Source organism: Callithrix jacchus, chromosome 7 (genome assembly GCF_049354715.1).
Source record: "Callithrix jacchus isolate 240 chromosome 7, calJac240_pri, whole genome shotgun sequence".
NCBI classification, from domain to species: domain Eukaryota; kingdom Metazoa; phylum Chordata; class Mammalia; order Primates; family Cebidae; genus Callithrix; species Callithrix jacchus.
This window is the reverse complement of record NC_133508.1, coordinates 82,748,508-82,768,303: the sequence shown is the minus strand read 5'-3', so window position 1 is coordinate 82,768,303 and position 19,796 is coordinate 82,748,508. Positions and strand designations below refer to the sequence as shown.

The window sequence follows — 19,796 nt, the reverse complement described above, 5'->3', positions numbered from 1 at the left end:
TTGTATTTTTAATAGAGATGGTGTTTTACCATGTTGGCCAGACTGGTCTTGAACTCCTGACCTCAAGTGATCCTCCCACCTCAGCCTCCCAAAGTGCTGGGATTATAGGCATGAGCCCCTGCTCCCGGCCTCAATAAGGATATTTTTTTAAAGACAGAGGTAAAAAAAAAATGCTTTTTCAAACAAAAAAGTTAAATAAAATTCTCAACAGCAAACCACACTAAAAAAAAATGTTTAAAAAATATCCTTTAGGCAGAAGCAAAAGGAAATATGGATCTGCATGAAAGAATGAAGATCAATGGGAAGGTTAACCACATGGAAAAAGATACATGACATTTTCTTATTATTTAAACTTCTTTTTAAAAGCAGTAAATGTTTAAATAAAAATAACAGTGTGGGGTTTACAACACATGAGAATCAAAATTTTGAAAACAACTATATAAAGGCTGGAAGGAGAGAAATGGAAGATTCTTATCCTGTATGTGAAGTGGTATAATATTTGAAGAGTGATATGAGGGATATGTTAAAGACATATACTATAAATACTAATGCAAACACCAAACAATAAAGGGTTATAGCCTATAAGCCAATAAAAGACATAAATGGAATAAGAATACACACTTAACCCCAAATAAAGCAAAAAAGATCAAGGAAGAAGAAAAAAACAGGTGGAGTAACTAGCAAACAAATAGGGAGGTGGTAGACATAAACTACATCAACAACCACATTAAATGTTAATAGTCTAAATGTCCCAATACAATACTGAAGAAGAATAAGGTTAGAGGACTAATATTACCTGACATCAAGACTCACTATAAAGCGATCAAGACAATATGGTACTGGTAGAAGAACAGATACATAAATCAGTAGAACAAAGCAGAGTACCCAGAAACAGATCCATACAAATATAGTCAACTGATATATGACAAAGGAACACCGGCAATTCAATGGAGAAAACTATATTCTCATTGACAAATGGGGCTGAAACAACTGAATGTTAATATGCAAGAAAATGAATCTAAATACAACCCTTTACAAAAATTAACTCAAAATGGGTCATGAAAATGATCTTACTGTAAGATTTACCTAAATGTAAAACACAAAACTATAAAACTTGTAGCTGATAACATCAGAGAAAGTCTAGGTGACCTTGGGTTTGGCGATTAATTTTTAGAATATGAAACCAAAAGTAAAACCATGAAAGAAAACATTCATAAGCTAGACTGCATTAAAATCAAGAACTTCTGCAAAAGGTACTGTTAAGAGAATGAAAAAGACAGACCACAGACTAGGAGAATCTGTAAAAAATACACACTTGGCTGGGCATGATAACTTATGTCTATAATCCAAGCACTTTGGGAGGCTGAAGATGGAGGATTGCCTGATCCCACAAGTTCAAGATCGATCAGTCTGAGCAATACAGGGAGACAGTGTCTCTACAAAAAATTTAAAAATTAGTTGTGTGTGGTAGCCTAACACACCTGGTCTCAGCTACTTAGGAGGCTGAGGTGGGAGGATCATTTAAGCTCAGGCTGTAGTGGTCTGTGATTGCACCACTGAAATCCAGCCTGGGTGACAGAGCAAGACCTTGTCTCAAAAACAAATAAGCAAAGCCAAGCCCCAACACCCAAAACAAAACAAAACAAAACAAAAAACCCACATACTTGAGAAAAGACTTGTAACCAAAATGTGCAAAGAACTCTTAACTCTCCACAATAAGAAAACAACCCAATTTTTTAAATGGGCAAAAGATCTTAACAGCCACCTCACCAAAGAAGATATGCAGATAGCAAACAAGCATATGAAAAGATTCTCAACATCATTTGCCATAAGAAATTGCAAATTAAAACTACAATTGGATACTCACATATACCTATTAGAACGGATGGGGAAAAACAGGAACTCTTGTTATTGTTAGTAGGAATGCAAAATGGTACAGTCACTTTGTAAGATAGTTTGGCTGTTTCTAAAAAGTTAAACAAGTTGAAGCAGCAATTAATAGCCTACCCACCAAAAAAAGCCCAGGTCCAGACGGGTTCACAGCCGAATTCTAACAGACATACAAAGAGGAGCTGGTACCACTCCTTCTGAAACTATTCCAAACAATCCAAAAAGAGGGAATCCTTCCCAAATCATTCTATGAGACCAACATCATCCTGATATCAAAACTCAGCAGGGACTCAACAAAAAAAGAAAACTTTAGGCCAATATCCATGATGAACATAGATGCAAAAATCTTCAATAAAATACTGGCAAACTGAATGCAACAGCATATCAAAAAGCTTATCCATCACTATCAAGTAGGCTTCATCCCAGGGATGCAAGGCTGGTTCAACATAGGCAAGTCTATAAATGTAATTCACCACATAAACAGAACCAAAGTCAAAAACCACATGATTATCTGAATTGACGCAGAGAAGGCCTTTGACAAAATTCAACAGCCCTTTATGCTAAAAACTCTCAATAAATTAGGCATCGACGGAATGTATTTCAAAATAATAAAAGCTATTTACAACAAGCCAACAGCCAATATCATACTGAATGGGCAAAAACTGGAAACATTCTCTTTGAAATCTGGCACTAGACAAGAATGCCCTCTCTCACCACTCCTATTCAATATAGTATTAGAAGTTTTAGCCAGAGCAATCAGGCAAGAAAAAGAAATAAAGGCTATTCAATTAGGAAAGGAGGAAGTCAAATTGTCTCTATTTGCAGATGACATGATTGTATATTTAGAAGACCCCATCGTCTCAGCCCAAAATCTCCTGAAACTGATAAGCAACTTCAGCAAAGTCTCAGGATACAAAATCAATGTGCAAAAATCACAAGCATTCCTATACACCAATAACAGACTTAAAAAGAGCCAAATCAAGAATGAACAGCCATTCACAATTGCCACAAAGAGAATAAAATATCTAGGAATGCAACTAACAAAGAATGTAAAGGATCTCTTTAAGGAGAACTACAAATCACTGCTCAATGAAATAAGAGAGGACACCAACAGATAGAGAAACATTCCATGCTCATGGTTAGGAAGAATCAATATCGTGAAAATCGCCATACTGCCCAAAGTAATTTACAGAATCAATGCTATCCCCATCAAGCTACCAATGACTTTCTTCACAGAACTGGAAAAAACCACCTTAAACTTCATATGGAACCAAAAGAGAGCCCTCATAGCCAAGTCAATTCTGAGCAAAAAGAACAAAGCTGGAGGCAACACACTACCTGATTTCAAACTATACTACAAGGCTACAGTAATCAAAACAGCACGGTACTGGTACCAAAACAGAGATATAGACCAATGGAACAGAACAGAGGCCTCAGAGGCAACGCCACACATCTACAACCATCTGATCTTTGACAAACCTGACAAAAACAAGCAATGGGGAAAGGATTCCCTGTTTAATAAATGGTGTTAGGAAAACTGGCTAGCCATGTGCAGAAAGTAGAAACTGGACCCCTTCCTGACACTTTACACTAAAATTAACTCCAGATTAAAGACTTAAAACATAAGACCTAACATCATAAAAACCTTAGAAGAAAACCTAAGCAAAACCATTCAGGACATAGGCATAGGCAAGGACTTCATGACTAAAACACCAAAAACAATGGCAACAAAAGCCAAAATAGACAAATGGACCTAATTAAACTCCAGAGCTTCTGCACAACAAAAGAAACAATCATTAGAGTGAACCAGCAACCAACAGAATGGGAAACAAATTTTTGCAATCTACCCATCTGACAAAGGGCTAATATCCAGAATCTATAAAGAACTAAAACAGATTTACAAGAAAAAAACAAACAAGCCCATTCAAAAGTGGGCAAAGGATATGGACACTTTACAAAAGAAGACATATATGAGGCCAACAATCATATGAAAAAATGTTCATCATCACGGTCATTAGAGAACTGCAAATCAAAACCACATTGAGATACCATCTCACGCCAGTTAGAATGGCGATCATTAAAAAATCCGTAGACAACAGATGCTGGAGAGGATGTGGAGAAATAGGAATACTTTTACACTGTTGGTGGGAGTGTAAATTAGTTCAATCATTGTGGAAGACAGTGTGGCGATTCCTCAAGGACCTAGAGATAGAAATTCCATTTGACCCAACAATCACATTACTGGGTATAAACCCAAAGGATTATAAATCATTCTATTATAAAGACACATGCACACATATGTTCACTGAGGCACTGTTTATAATAGCAAAGACTTGGAACCAACCCAAATGCCCATCGATGATAGACTGGACAGGGAAAATGTGGCATATATACACCATAAAATACTACACCATGGAATACTAAGCAGCCATAAAAAACGATGAGTTTGTGTCCTTTGTAGGGACATGGATGAAACTGGAAACCATCATTCTCAGCAAACTGACACAAGAACAGAAAATCAACACCGCATATTCTCACTCATAGGCGGGTGTTGAAAAATGAGAACGCACTGACACAGGGAGGGGAGCATCACACTGGGGTCTGTAGGGGGGAACTAGAGGAGGGACAGCAGGGGGTGAGGAGTTGGGGAGGGATATCATAGGGAGAAATGCCAGATATAGGTGATGAGGAGGAAGGCAGCAAACCACATTGCCATGTATGTACCTGTGCAACAATCCTGCACATTCTTCACATGTACCCCAAAACCTAAAACACAGTAAAATATATATATATTTTTAAAAAAGCTAAATACAGTCTTCCCACACAATCCAGCAATTGCACTAAATAATTACTCACTTGAGTTGAAAACCTGTCTACACAAAAATCTGAACAGGAATGTGCATAGCAGGTTTATTTGTAATTGCCAAAAACTGGAAGCAACCAAGATGTCCTTCAATAGATGATGAATAAACATACTGTGGCACATCCATACATTGAAATATTATTTAGCGATAAAAAATAAACAAGCTATCAACCTACGAAAAGACAGGAACCTTGAACGCATATTGCTAAGTGAAAGAAGTTAATTTGTAAACGCTATATATTGCAAGATTCTGACTAGGTGACATTTTAGAAAAGGTAGGTATAACTATGGAGACAGTAAAACGAACAATGGTGCCAGTGGGGAGAAGATGAGGGACAAATAGGTGAAGTAATTTGCACTGTTTTAGGGAAATAAATCTACTCTGTATGATACTGTAGTGGCAAATAAATGACATTTATGTATCTGTCAGAACATACAGAGCTTTATAACATAGAGAGTGATGTAAGGAAAAAAAAATTTTAAGTCTTGGTTTGTCACCTCTAAAGGCAAATTAAAAAAAAATAACTTATGGCTGGGCGTGATGGTTCATGCCTGTAATCCCAGCACTTTGGGAGGCTGAGGTGGGCGGATTACGAGGTCAAGATATCGAGACCATCCTGGCCAACATGATGAAATTCCATCTCTACTAAAAATACAAAAATGAGCTGGGTGTGGTGGCGTGCGCCTGAAGTCCCAGCTACTTGGGAGGCTGAGGCAGGAGAATGGCTTGAACCAGGGAGGCAGAGGTTGCAGTGAGCCAAGATTGCACCACTGTACTCCAGTCTGGCAACAGAGCAAGACTCCATCTAAAAACAACAAAGAAAAAACAACAACAACAACAAAAACCTTATGAGGTCAGAGGATCCCAGAGAAGAATGCAAACTATGACAAGAGAATCTAACTGTTTTACAAATATATGAAACAACATCACTGAAGAGGGTGAAGGGAAAAGTGCTGACCTAAGAAATTTTGGAAATAAATGAAATCTGTAAGCCTAAAGAGCAAAGGAACTACAGGTAGTACTAAACTCAAGCTGATGAAGTTGTTTCTCAAGGAATATGAGTTAATAACTTTGATACAGCTATGCATGTATACTGGAACTGAGTAATTTATGTATACAGATGGTGGATGGTGGGACTCAGGTTTCTCATTGTTGGAGTGGAAATTTACATATCAGCAAAGAGAAGAAGGGATTGATGTGATATTGGATTAGAGCCAGAGACATCAAGAAGAATTCATGTTTAATATATATACAATTACATATAAAAATATTTATAGATATGCATATATTCACAGGTTAGTATACATACTAATACTATATTTCTTTGATCAATCAGCTAAGAGTGACTAGAAAAAGGGCACCTCAGTAGAAACAAGCATACCTAGTACCCATATCTTGATTTGTAATACTGTTTTCCAATTTTAAAATCCAGATTTTTTGGAAGAAATGGCTGATTCTAGGAATGGGGCCAGAAATATACAGCATGAGCCTTGAATATCTTATAGTGCCAGACAGTAAGGAAGGGATAAAACAACAAACCAAAACACCAAATGGACATATGTCAAGAGGGAAAAGGAACCAACTGCAAGAATCTCGATGGCCAAAAGTGGAACAACTTCAGCGAAAAAATAAAGTATTAATGGATTATAGTCTGATCTAGATAATAAATACCTATTAGTTCATACTTATGTGAATGACTGACTAAATAAATGGGGAAGAAGATCAGTGAGGATGTAGAACACCTGAACAACAACAAACAGCCTAATTGACACAGAATACTACAAAACAGTAGTAGAATATACATTCTTTTCAGGTGAATAAGGAACATTTGCTAAGAAAGATCACATTCTGAGTCATAAAACCAAACTCAATAAATTCTGAAAGGTACAAGCCATATAAAATATTTGTTCTGACTACAATGAAATTGAATTAGAAATCAGTAACAGAAAAATCTCTGGAAAATCTCTAAATATTTGTAAACTAAATATACTTCTCAATAATTTGTGGGTCAAAGAAGAAATCAAAAGGGAAACAAGAGGCTGAGTGTGCTGGCTCATGCCTGAAAACCTAGCACTTTGGGAATCAAGGGATGGGAATCCCTTGAGGCTTGGTGTTCAAGACCATCCTGGGCAACATAGCCAAACCATGTCACTACAAAAAATTTTAAAAATTAGCTGGATGTGGTGGCTGGCACCTGTGGCCCCCAGCTCTTGGGAGGATGAGGCAGGAGGATCACTTAAGTCCAAGACGTCGAGGCTGCAGTAAGCTATGATCAGGCCACTGCACTACAACGTGGGCAACAGAGCAAGACTCTGTCTCTTTAAATAAAAATGAAAACACATGTCATACCACTAAAGCAGTTCTTAGAGGGAAAATTTTATCACTACCTACCTATATCAGAAAGGAAGGACTAAGTCCCACCATTTTGGGAGACCAAGGTGGGAGGATCACCTAAACCCAAAAGTTCGAGATCAGCCGGGCAACATAGTGAGACCTGGTCTCTACCAAAGAAAACCCAAAAGAAAACAAAAAAACAAAAAAAAAACAAAAAAAAAAAAAAGGGAAGAAGAAATGACCTCAAGACTATACTTGTTTGTTACCAGAGAAGTTTCTCTGAATGTATAGAGCACTGTTACACTAAAATGGTTTGTTACTAGAGAAGTTTCTCTGAATGTATAGAGCACTGTTACACTAAAATTAACTCCAGATGGATTAAAGACTTAAACACAAGAACTAACACCATAAAAACCCTAGAAGAAAACCTAAGCAAAACCATTCAGGACATAGGCATAGGCAAGGTCTTCATGACTAAAACACCAAAAGCAATGGCAACAAAAGCCAAAATAGACAAATGGGACCTAATTTAACTCCAGAGCTTTTGCGCAGCAAAAGAAACAATCATTAGAGTGAACCAGCAACCAACAGAATGGGAAAAAAATGTTTGCAATGTATCCATCTGACAAAGGGCTAATATCCAGAATCTATAAAGAACTAAAACAGATTTACAAGAAAAACATTCAAAAGTGGGCAAATGATATGAACAGACACTTTTCAAAAGAAGACATATATGAGGCCAAGAAACATGAAAAAAATGCTCATCATCACTGGTCATCAGAGAGATGCAAATCAAAACCACATTGAGATACCATCTCACGCCAGTTAGAACGGCGATCATTAAAAAATCTGGAGACAACAGATGCTGGAGAGGATGTGGAGAAACAGGAACACTTTTACACTGCTGGTGGGAGTGTAAATTATTAGTTCAACCATTGTGGAAGACAGTGTGGCGATTCCTCAAGGACCTAGAAATAGAAATTCCATTTGAACCAACAATCCCATTACTGTGTATATACCCAAAGGATTATAAATCATTCTATTATAAAGACACATGCACACATATGTTCAATGAGGCACTGTTTACAACAGCAAAGACTTGGAACCAACCCAAATGCCCATCAATGATAGACTGGATAAAGAAAATGTGGCACATATACACCATGGAATACTATGCAGCCATTAAAAACGATGAGTTTGTGTCCTTTGCAGGGACGTGGATGAACCTGGAAACTATCATTCTCAGCAAACTGACACAAGAACAGAAAATCAAACACCACATGTTCTCACTCATAGGCCGGTGTGGAACAATGAGAACACATGGCCACAGGGAGGGGAACATCACACACTGGGGTCTGTTGGGGGGGACTAGGGGAGGGACAGTGCAGGGTAGGAAATTGAGGAGGGATATCATGGGGAGAAATGCCAGATATAGGTGATGGGGATAGAGGCAACAAACCACATTGCCATGTATGTACCTATGCAACAATCCTGAATGTTCTTCCCATGTACCCCAGAACCTAAAGTGCAATAAAATAAAAATAAAAAAAGACAAAGAAATGACCTCACTTTCTACCTTGAGAAATTAAAAAAAGAGGAGCAAATGAAACCCAGAAGAAAGGCAATCATAAAGATGAAAATAGAAATCAATTAATAAAAAAACCACTGGAAAACAAGAGACAAAATGTATAAAACCACGCACAAGGCCAGGCATGGTGGTTCACGTTTCTAATTCCAGCACTTTGGGAAGTCAAGGCAAGAAGAGTGCTTGAAGCCAGAGGTTCAAGAATAGCCTAGGCAACACAATGAGACCCCATCTCTACAAAAAATTTAAAAATTAGCTGGGTATGGTGATGTACCTGTGGTTCTGGCTGAAGTATGAGGACTGCTTGAGCCCATGAGGTTGAAGCTTCAGTGAGCCATTTTTTATCACCCTACTCCTTCTGCCTGGGCGACAGAGCAAGATCCTGTCTCTCAAAAATCAAACTAAAAAAACCCAACAAAAAACATACACAGGTTTTTGAGATCAATAAAATTAAAACCATAGGCAGACCAATCAGAAAAAAAAAAAAAAGAGATAAGACACAAATTACGAACATCAGGAATGAGAAAGTTGACATTTCTATGGATTCTACAGATAACAGAAGAATAAGACAATATAAACAACTTTATGTCAATTAATTTGACTACTTAGAAGAGACTGAAAATTCTTTGAAAGATATACACTACCAAAGCTCACTCAGAAATAGACAACCTAAATAGTCCTATATCTATTAGCAAAATTAAGTTTATAATTTAAAACCTTCTCAGCCAGGCGCGGTGGCTCAAGCCTGTAATCCCAGCACTTTGGGAGGCCAAGGCAGGTGGATCAGGAGGTCAAGAGATCGAGACCATCCTGGTCAACACGGTGAAACCCCGTCTCTACTAAAAATACAAAACAAATTAGCTGGGCATGGTGGCATGTGCCTGTAATCCCAGCTACTCAGGAGGCTGAGGCAGGAGAATTGCCTGAACTCAGGAGGCAGAGGTTGCAGTGAGCCGAGATTGTGCCATTGCACTCCAGCCTGGGTAACAAGAGCGAAACTCCGTCTCAAAAAAAAAAAAAAAAACCTCACAAATTCTAGGTTCAGAGGCTTCACTAGAGAATTCCGCCAAACATATAAGACAAAAATAACAATTCTACACAACTTCTTCCAGAAAATTAAAGAGGAGTGAATACTTTCCAACTCATAACTATGAGGTCAGTATAACCCTGTCACCAAAACCAAAGACATTATAAGATAATTACAGGCTAACATCCTTTATGAATATGGATGCATACATCTTAAAATTTCAGCAAATCAAATACAACAACATATAAAAATACTAATACAGACTAATATTCTGTAAATAATGGGGAGCGTAGAGCAAATACTACATGACCAAGTAACATTTATCTCAGGAGTTCTAGTTGGTTTAAATCTGAGAATCAGTCACTTTAAGTTACTACATTAATGGGCTAATCAAGAAAAAAAAATCATCTCATTAGACATAGAAAATCCATTTGACAAAAGTTTAACAATAATATTTGATAAAAACTTTTAGCAAGGCCGGGAGCGGTGGCTCACACCTGTAATCACAGAACTTTGGGAGGCTGAGGTGGGTGGATTACCTGAGGTCAGGAGTTTGAGACCAGTCTGACCAACATGGTGAAACCCTGTCCCAATAAAAAAATAATAAAATAAATAAATACAAAAACTTTTAGCAAACTAGGAATAGGACACATTCTTCAGTTGAAAAGGGTATCTATGACAAACCTAAAGCTAATACAATAGTTAACAGTAAAGACAAAACTGTTCTAAGATCAGGAACAAGGCAAGAATGTCTACGATTTCCTCTTCTATTCAAAATTGTACTGAAAGTTCCAGCCCAGTGGAATAAGGCAAGTTGTCTTTATTCATAAACAACATGAGTATCTCCAGAAAATACAACAGAATCTACAATAAAGCTCCTGGATATAGGAGAGTTAGCAAGGCTACAGGATAAAAGATCAATATACAAAATCCACTATATTTATATATACTGTAAATAATTAGAAATGAAAAATAATACCACTTATAATTGCATAAAATATGGAATACCTAGTGATAAATTTGACAAAAGATGCATCAGAACTTCACAAAACATGCTGAGAGAAATGAAAGATGATCTAAATAAGTGGAGAAACAAAGCATGTTCATCAGTTAAAAGATTTGATATTGTTAAGTCAATTCTCTCCTAATCTACAGATTCAGTATAATCCCAATAAAAATACCAGCTCCCTGTTTGATAATCTGATTTTTAAATTCATATGGAAATACAAAGGACAAGAAGCCAGACAAAAAAAACAGTACATACTGTATAATTCCATACTGTAGATAAAATTCTACAAAATCGAAAGTAATCTATGAGTGACAAAAAGCACATCAGCGATTGCCTGGAAGTAATTACAAAAGGACCTGAGGAAACTTTCGGAGATGACAGATATATTCATAACTTTGTGGTAATGGTTACAGATGCATATACATAGGTCAAAAGCTCACTGGGCACAGTGGCTCATACCTGTAATCCCAGCACTTTGGGAGGCCAAGGCAGGTGGATCACCTGAGGTCGGCAGTTCAAGACCAGCCTGGACAACATGGTGAAACCCGATCTCTACCCCACCTCCCCACCAAAAAAAGCTGGATGTGGTGGCAGGAGCCTGTAATCCCAGCTTCTCAGGAGGCTGAGGCAGGAGAACTGTTTGAACCTGGGAGGTGGAGGTTACAGAGGCTGAGGCAAGAGAACTGCTTAAAGCCAAGAGGTGAAGTTGCAATGAGCTGAGATTGTGTGCCACTGCAGTCCAGGCTGGGCAACAGAGTGACACTTTATCTCAAAAACAAAAAAACCAAAACCAAAAGAAAGTTATCTAATTTTATACTTTAAATACTGTATGTCCATTTTATCTCAGTAACATTTGTTTAAGAATAAATATAGGGTTCCAGCCTGGAGAAAGCTCGTGCGGTGACATTAAACGGCTCACCCACCATCTGCTGAGCTCGCATGTGTAGGGGTTGGAGCCCTATGGCTTCCCCCTGCACCTCTAGGCTACCGAGGTCCGCATCTGCCCCGTGGAGTTCAACCCCCAATTCATGGCGCCTATGATACCCAAAGTGGAATGGACGGCGTTCCTGGAGGTGGCTGATAACTTGCAACTGATCCAGGTGCCTAAAGGGCTGGTTAAGGGTACAAGGAGAATGAAGACTTTCTGAGGACCATGCACCACTTGCTGCTGGAGGTGAGAAGCAGCCCATCATTTGCTTCCCGGGCCACCTGCCTCCCGCACTGAGGCTGCCAGTGCTCAGCTCTGTCCCTCCCCGCCCAAAGGTGGAAGTGGTGGAGGGCACCCTGCAGTGCCCAGAGTCTGGACGTATGTTCCCCATCAGCTGCAGGATCCCCAACATGCTGCTGAGTGAAGACGAATCTGAGAATTGATTGTGCCAGGTGCCAGTTTTTCTTGTTATGACCATGTGTGTTTTTGTTGTATATACCGTTTCCAAATTCCGCCATGTGTATCCCCAACCCTTGACCCAGTAACACATGAAATATACAGTACTCTTGAGCTCCATAGTATACATTTTTTTCTCATTAAAAGTTCAAAACAAAAAAAAAAAAAAAAAAAAAAAAGAATAAGTAAAACAAATGTTTTAAATACCCTATGTATTCTTGGTTCACCTTGTCATTTAGAGTGCAATGTGATTGAAGACGGCTCATATTTATGTACTCATTTATTCACTTTTATCAAGTTTTTTTTTTTTTTTAAGAAAAGGTCTTGCTCTGTCACCCAGGCTGTAGTGCAGTGGCTTAATCACAGCTCACTGCAGTCTGGAACTGCTGGGCTCAAGTGATCCTCCCAACTTGGCCTCCCAAAGTGTTGGGATTACATGTAGGGGCCACTGCATCTAATCAGATGGCTTACATTTTTAAAAATCTTAAGTCCCTTCTGTGGTTTGGTTTTTTAATTTAGATTTTTGACTTGCTTTTATTATAGATAAAAAACAGGTCAGGCATGATAGTTCATACCTGTAATATCAGTACTTTGGAGGATGAGGCAGGAAGATCACTTGAGGCCAAGAGCTCAAGACCAGCCTGGGCAACACAGTGAGGCTCTGTCTCTACAAAAATTTTAAAAATGAATAGGTGGGTATGGTGGTGTGCACCTGTGGTCATAGTTAGTTGGGAGGCTGAGGTGAAAGATCAGTTGAGCCTAGGAGATCAAGGCTGCAGTGAACCATGATCATGCCACTGCACTCTGCACTCTAGTCTAGTTGAAAAAGTGAGACTCTGTCTCAATAAAATAAAATAAAAGAATCCTGATCCGATTCCATCCTCCCCGGGCTGTGGCTGCCCTTTTGGTACTCCCATGGAGGATAGCCGGGCAGAGGCGAAGGGATCACGGCCTCCGTAGCTCGTGGTCCCAAGAAGCATCTGAAGCGGGTGGCAGTTCCAAAGCATTGGATGCTGGATAAATTGACCGGTGTGTTTGCTCCTCGTCCATCCACCGGTCCTCACAAGTTGAGAGAGTGTCTCCCCCTCATCATTTTCCTAAGGAACAGACTTAAGTATGCCCTGACAGGAGATGAAGTAAAGAAGATTTGCATGCAGTGGTTCATTAAGATTGATGGCAAAGTCCGAACTGATATAACCTATCCTGCTGGTTTCATGGATGTCATCAGCACTGACAAGATGGGAGAGAATTTCTGTCTGATCTATGACACCAAGGTTTGCTTTGCTGTACATCGTATTACACCTGAGGAGGCCAAGTACAAATTGTGCAAAGTACGAAAAATCTTTGTGAGCACAAAAGGAATCCCTCATCTGGTGACTCATGATGCTCGCACCATCCGCTACCCTGATCCCCTCATCAAGGTGAATGATACCATTCAGATTGATTTGGATACTGGCAAGATTACTGATTTCATCAAGTTTGACACTGGTAACCTGTGTATGGTGACTAGGGGTGCTAACCTGGGAAGAATTGGTGTGATTACCAACAGAGAGAGGCACCCTGGATCTTTTGATGTGGTTCATGTAAAAGATGCCAATGGCAACAGCTTTGCCACTCGACTTTCCAATATTTTTGTTATTGGCAAGGGCAACAAACCATGGATTTCTCTTCCCCGAGGAAAGGGTATCCGCCTCACCATTGCTGAAGAGAGAGACAAAAGACTGGCAGCCAAACAGAGCAGTGGGTGAAATGGTCCCTGGGTGATATGTTAGATGTTTATGCATAATTAAAAATCATATGGCATGATTAAAAAAACAATAAATAAAAATAAAATAATCCTCACAAAGGCATGTAGCTTTCAATGGATGAAGTGTGTTGTTGACTCTATTTAATAAATCATGTTACTTGTTTTTCAATTCCCTCCAAAGGATGATAAATTTCTATCTTCTGTACTATCAGCATTTTTTCTTGAAAGCAATGAAGAGGTATTATAGTTTTATATTTTTAAACAATAGATTAAATTTGAACCTTTCTTTTGGAGGATTAGAAACACTCTGTTTCCAATGTTTTCAAGTGATAGACTTATCAGTTTTTAGAGGAGGCGTAATATTTCTCTATCCAAAACACATATAGATGGTAACATTTCTAAACATCCATCTTCAAATTGCTTTCTCCACGGCACAAATTTAAAGTGTAGCTACCTTTGTACTCAATGCTAAAATACCACGTTCACCCTAAAAAGTGTCTGTGCCTCCTACCCCAAATTTCCTAGGGAGCATACTACTAAACATCACTTGTTAGCACAGAAAAAGTTGGAATATTTGGAATACGTTTTGTAAAAGAAAATTGGGCTGGGTGAGGTAGCTTGTGCCTGTAATCCTAACACTTTGGGAGGCCAAGATGGGAGGACTGCTAGTGTTCAGGATTTCAAGACCAGCCTGGGCAACATAGACTCCATCTCTACAAAAACTAAAAAAAAAAAAAAAAGCTGAGTGTGGTGGTGTACATCTGTAGTCCCAGCTACTTGGGAGACTGGGGTTGGAGGACTGCTTGAGCCTGGGAAGTAGAGGCTGCAGTGAGCCGTAATCATGTCACTGCATTCCAGCCTGGGTAACAGAGTAAGATCTTGTCTCAACAAAAAAAAAAAAGAAAGAGAGAAAGAAAGAAAAGTGACTTACTCTAAAATTTAGAATAGATTGAATAGAGAAGGAAAGGAGTTAGGGGGTATCTTTGATAAGCCAAATGAAAAATGATGAGGGTTTCCACAAGGCCATGATAATGAAATCAGAATGTGCTTGGTTTGCAACACCTTCCATGTCAAAGACTTTTCTGAGTTTTAAATTGAATCTTTGGTGACACCTACCAGAATGAAAGGCATCATATGATAAGTCTTTGTTCTAATATAAATAAGATAAATATTGTACTTATTAAATTATCAATTTTTAAGGTTCATTTGTTTGTTTATTAGGATTTTTCAGAGCTGATTCACAATTCAACATTCTACATTACCAAATATGGCCAATGTTGAAGAAAAGAAATGGCTTCCAAGTTATAGATTTATTGCCAAGACATAGCAAAAAACAGACCACTATGTATGTGATGGAAATCTTCGGCAAAAGGCATCTGTAATGCAAGGGGAAGTAATGATGAATTCCCACCAACCGCAAGCAACAATATAATAAACAAGCATTCTTTCCAATTGGCCAGGCTCTGCAGACTTTTCAGAAGATGCAATTCTGACACTACCTCAAGCTGGGTATACTGCAATTAAACTCTGACACCATCCATACAGAGTCAGCATAGACCTCACAGGTTAAGAGCAAAGTCCTCGACAAGACTGCCTCACTTCCAACACCAGTTATAAGTCTTTGTGGGGGCAGCGGGGGTGGAGGGGGTGAGGCAAGACCACCAGCATATCTGGCTGACTAGCTACAAATTCAGGAGTACCCACAGCCCTCCCACATTCAATAATTTACTAGAACAACACATAGAATTCAGAAAAGCACTATACTTATTATTACAGTTTTATTATAAAGGATACACAAAGGCAGGGTGAGGTGTGGGAGGGGAAGTAGAGCTCCTGTACCCTCTCCTTGTGGAATCTGGGAGTGTCACCCTCCTGTGTTCACCAACCAGGAAGCTCTACTGAGCTTAGGTTGTCTAGAGTTTTAATTTTTATTATATAGTCATGACTGATTAAATGACTGGCTAAATGACTGAACTCAATCTCCCCGGCTCTATCCTAACCTTTTAATAATGTGGTTGGTCTCTCTAGTGATCAGTCCCCATTCTGAAACTATACAGGGGCCTACCATGAGTCACCTCACTAGTATAGCAAGACAATCCTATGTTTCAGAAAATTCCAAAGTTTTCAGAGACTCTGTGCCTAAATCTGGAACAAAGACCACAGAAATTCTTTATTGTACCATAGATACTAAGGCCTAAAAATGTGTGCTACTTTTATTGGGTTTTCTCTATTTCTCCAACATACACTTCACCTTAAAAGGCCAAAATTACTACCATTTTCAAGTTTGTGACAGAATAAAATCAAGAATTTTGAAACTGCCTTTGCCAGAAAAATCTGACATAGGAATATTATGATAGTGAAAGAAATCTTACCTAACCAACTCCATCTTGCTTCTAACCTGCAAGCTGCCCTTGTACATTCTGAGCATGGGCCAAAACTAGTAGGAGTTTAGTTTACTTTCAAACAAGATGGTAACAGCCCCTACTGATAAAAATCCTCTGAAGGCCTGGGGACCAGACCACATTTTTAAACCTGACAAATTAGCCACATGATTAAAAATTATGGCTCAGGAGTTATTCAGCCAGAGGCCACAAGATTCCTAACCTCCTGGAGTCTCCTAAAGATAACATCACTATAAACCCTAAGACTGGTTTTGAAGGTATTTTTCAGATCCTGCATTCTGATGGACCAGCTGGTGCTACCCAGGCGAGGTAAACTGGCTCATCTGGTCTTGAGGTCCCCATTCAGGGCTTGCTCAGCTCGAGAGGACATCTTCAACTCCCTATGATTTCATGCCCAACCCAACCAATCAGCATTCCCCATTCCCTAGCCCCCCTGCCCACCAAACTATCCTTTAAAAATCCCTAGCCTCAGCTGGGTGCAGTGGCTTACACCTACTACAGTCAGGAGTTTGAGACCAGCCTGGCCAACATGGTGAAACCCCAGCTCTACGAAAAACACAAATATCAGCCGAGTGTGGTGATATTTGTATGTAATCCCAGCTACTCAGGAGGCTGAGGGGGGAGAATTGCTTGAACCTGGGAGGTGCAGGTTGCAGTGAGCCAAGATTGCACCATTGCACTCCAGCCTGGATGACAGAGCAAGACTCCATCAAAAAACAAATACAGAAACAAAAACAACAAACCCTAGCCTCAGAAATTTTGGGGAGGCTGATTTCAGTAATAAAACTCCAGTCTCCTGTTTGGCCGGCTCTGCATGTATTAAACTCTTTCTCTATTGCAATTCCCCTGTTTTAATAACTTGGCTCTATCTGGTGAGTGGGTAAGGAGAATCCATTGGGTAGTTACAGTTCAAATTGGTCTTATTTTGGGGGAGGGAAGATTATGTTATAATAACATTCTGAGCCAGCATGATAGCTCACACTTGTAATCCTAGCACTTTGGAGGCCAAGATGAGAGGATCACTTGAGCTCAGGAGTTTGAGGCCTGCCTGGGCAATACAGTGAGACTTTGTCTCGACAAAAAAATTAAAAATTAGTTGGGCATGGTGGTGCACACATGTAGTTCCAGATACTCGGGAGGCTGAAGTGGGAGGATTGTTTGAGCCCAGGTTGAGGCTACAGTGAGCGGTGACTCTGTCATTACACTACAGCCTATGACAGAGTGAGACCTTGTCTCAAAAGACAAAAGCAAGAACAACAAAACATTCTGAAGAAAACAGTCAAACTGATTCTTTAAAAATTCACATAAAAAATAATTTCAACTTTCATTTGAGATTCAGGGGGTACTTGCAGGTTTGTAACCTGGGTATATTGTGTGATGCTGAGGTTTGGGGTATGATTGAATTGATTTCATCATCCATGTAGTGAGCACAGAACCCAATAGCTACTTTTTCAACTTTTGCCCCTTCCTTCTCTGCCCCCTCTAAATAGTCTCCAGTCTTTTGTTGCCATCTTTTTTGTTTTTTTTTGTGTTGAAACAGAGTCTTGCTCTGTTGCCCAGGCTGGAGCACAGTAGCACAATCTCAACCTTCACCTTCTGGGTTCAAGTGATTCTCCTGCCTCTGCCAAGTAGCTGGGATTACAGGTGTGTGCCACGACACCAGGCTAATTTTTGTATTTTTAGTAGACATGGGGTTTCTCCAGGTTGGCCAGGCTGGTCTTGAACTCCTGACCTCAAGTGATTCACCCACCTCGACCTCCAAAAGTGCTGGTATTACAGGCATGAGCCACTGCACCTAGCCTGTTGCCATCTTTATGGCCATGAGTACCCACTGTTTAGCTCCCACTTATAAGGGAGAACCTGCAGTATTTTATTTTCTGTTCCCACCTTAATTCACTTAGGACAATGGCCTCTAGCTACATCAATGATTTCATTCTTTTTTATAGCTACATTTTTTTTGTTTGTCTTGGTTTCAGGCAGGGTCTTATTCTGTCACCCAGGAGTGCAGTGGTGCAGGCACAGATCATTGCAGCTTCAAAACTCCTGGGCTCAAGTGATCCTCCCACTTCAGCTCCTGAGAAGCAGTCTACAGGTGTGAGCCATCATAAAGTGGAAAAAGCCAGATAATTTTTTAGTTTTTGAAAGAAATGGGGGTCTCACTATGTTGTCCAGGCTGGTGCCAAGCTATCCCCATACCCTGGCCTCCCCAAGTGTTGAGATTATAGGTGCAAGTCCCTGTGTCCAGCTGATTGTTACTGATGACTTACATTCAGAGTTCTAGCTCCAGAAAAGAATGATACTATTGAGAAGAATCCTTCCTTAAGGACAGCAATAAATGGCTCAACAGGACCAAAAAAAAAAAAAAAAACACACACACACAAAAAACAAAATCTGACAGAAAATCCAGCAGCCTAGTAAGTAAGCTTTTTCCACTTTATGAAGCTATTTTAGCAGGTGGAGCAGACAGTTCAAAGGTAACTGATCATTCATCCCAGAAAAACAAGTTATAAACAAACAAAACCGGGAGGAGTCAGTTGACCCTGAACCAGCTGCTTCATTTATACGGTTTAACTAGTTATAAAGGAATATAATTATATAGCAAGCACCTGTGCACACTGTCTAGTTTTAACAATGCCATCTTCCGAAATCCCTCCACATAATCCCTCCTGATCAAAACCCCTCCCTTTACCCCATTTAAAGTCAATATTATGATAATCATTTCCTTATAGCTTTACCAACTAAATATGCATTTCTAAACACTCTAGTTTTTCTACTCATACAATTTTTAAAAGTGAGTTATAACTCACATGTAACATTTACCACAAAGCGTGTAGCTTAGGAGTTTTTAGTATACTCACAAAGGTATGCAATTATAACCATTATATAATTCCAGAACATTTTTATTGCCCAAAAAAGAACCTCTACCTGTTAGCAGTCACTTCTCATTTCCCTCTACTCCAGCCCCTGGCTACTACTAATCTACTTTCTGCCTCTATGAAATTGTGTATCCTGGACATTTCATAGAAATGAGATTATATAATATGTTTACATTTGTGTTCTAGTTTGTCTGTTTCTGTACTTTATGTAAGAAAACGCCAAGTTGCTCTGCAAAATAGTTGCACTAATTTATACACTCACCAGCAACGCTTATGGATTCCTATTGTTTTGCATACTCATCTATACTTGGTTTTGTCTCTCTTTAACCCATTATTGGTGGTCATATAATATCTTTTTGTGATTTTATTTTACATTTTCTGTCTTTCCTTTTTGAGACAGTCTTGCTCTGTTGCCCAAGCTGGAGTGCAGTGGCATGACCTTGGCTCACTGTAACCTCTGCCTCCCAGGTTCAAGCAATACTCATGCCTCAGCCTCCTGAGTAGCTGGGATTACAGGTATACACCACCATGCCCAGCTAATTTTTTTTTGTATTTTTAGTACAGACAAGGTTTTGCCCTGTTGGCCAGGCTGGTCTCAAACTTCTGGCCTCAAGTGATCCACCCACGTTGGCCTCCCAAAGTGCTGGGATTACAGGTGTGAGCCATCACATCCAGCCT

The 19,796-nt window shown here is 39.4% G+C and overlaps 2 protein-coding genes and 1 pseudogene across 34 annotated transcripts in view; 2 read left to right on the top strand and 1 right to left on the bottom strand.

Annotated features, from left to right (window-relative positions):
* MAST2 (microtubule associated serine/threonine kinase 2) overlaps window positions 1-19,796 on the bottom strand; it is a 260,168-nt gene that overhangs the window by 39,291 nt on the left and 201,081 nt on the right. The window lies entirely within an intron of this gene.
* On the top strand, window positions 11,084-12,062 carry LOC118155217 (multifunctional methyltransferase subunit TRM112-like protein pseudogene; annotated as a pseudogene).
* LOC103794402 (small ribosomal subunit protein eS4, X isoform-like) lies at window positions 12,397-14,996 on the top strand. The gene has a single exon (XM_009001147.5). The coding sequence runs from the start codon at window positions 13,104-13,106 to the stop codon at window positions 13,839-13,841; it is 738 nt and encodes a 245-aa protein (XP_008999395.1). The 5' UTR covers window positions 12,397-13,103; the 3' UTR covers window positions 13,842-14,996.

What these genes read in the sequence shown, in the direction of transcription:
- LOC103794402 (XM_009001147.5), top strand. Translation starts at nt 13,104, where the DNA reads ATGCTGGATAAATTGACCGGTGTGTTTGCTCCTCGTCCATCCACCGGT.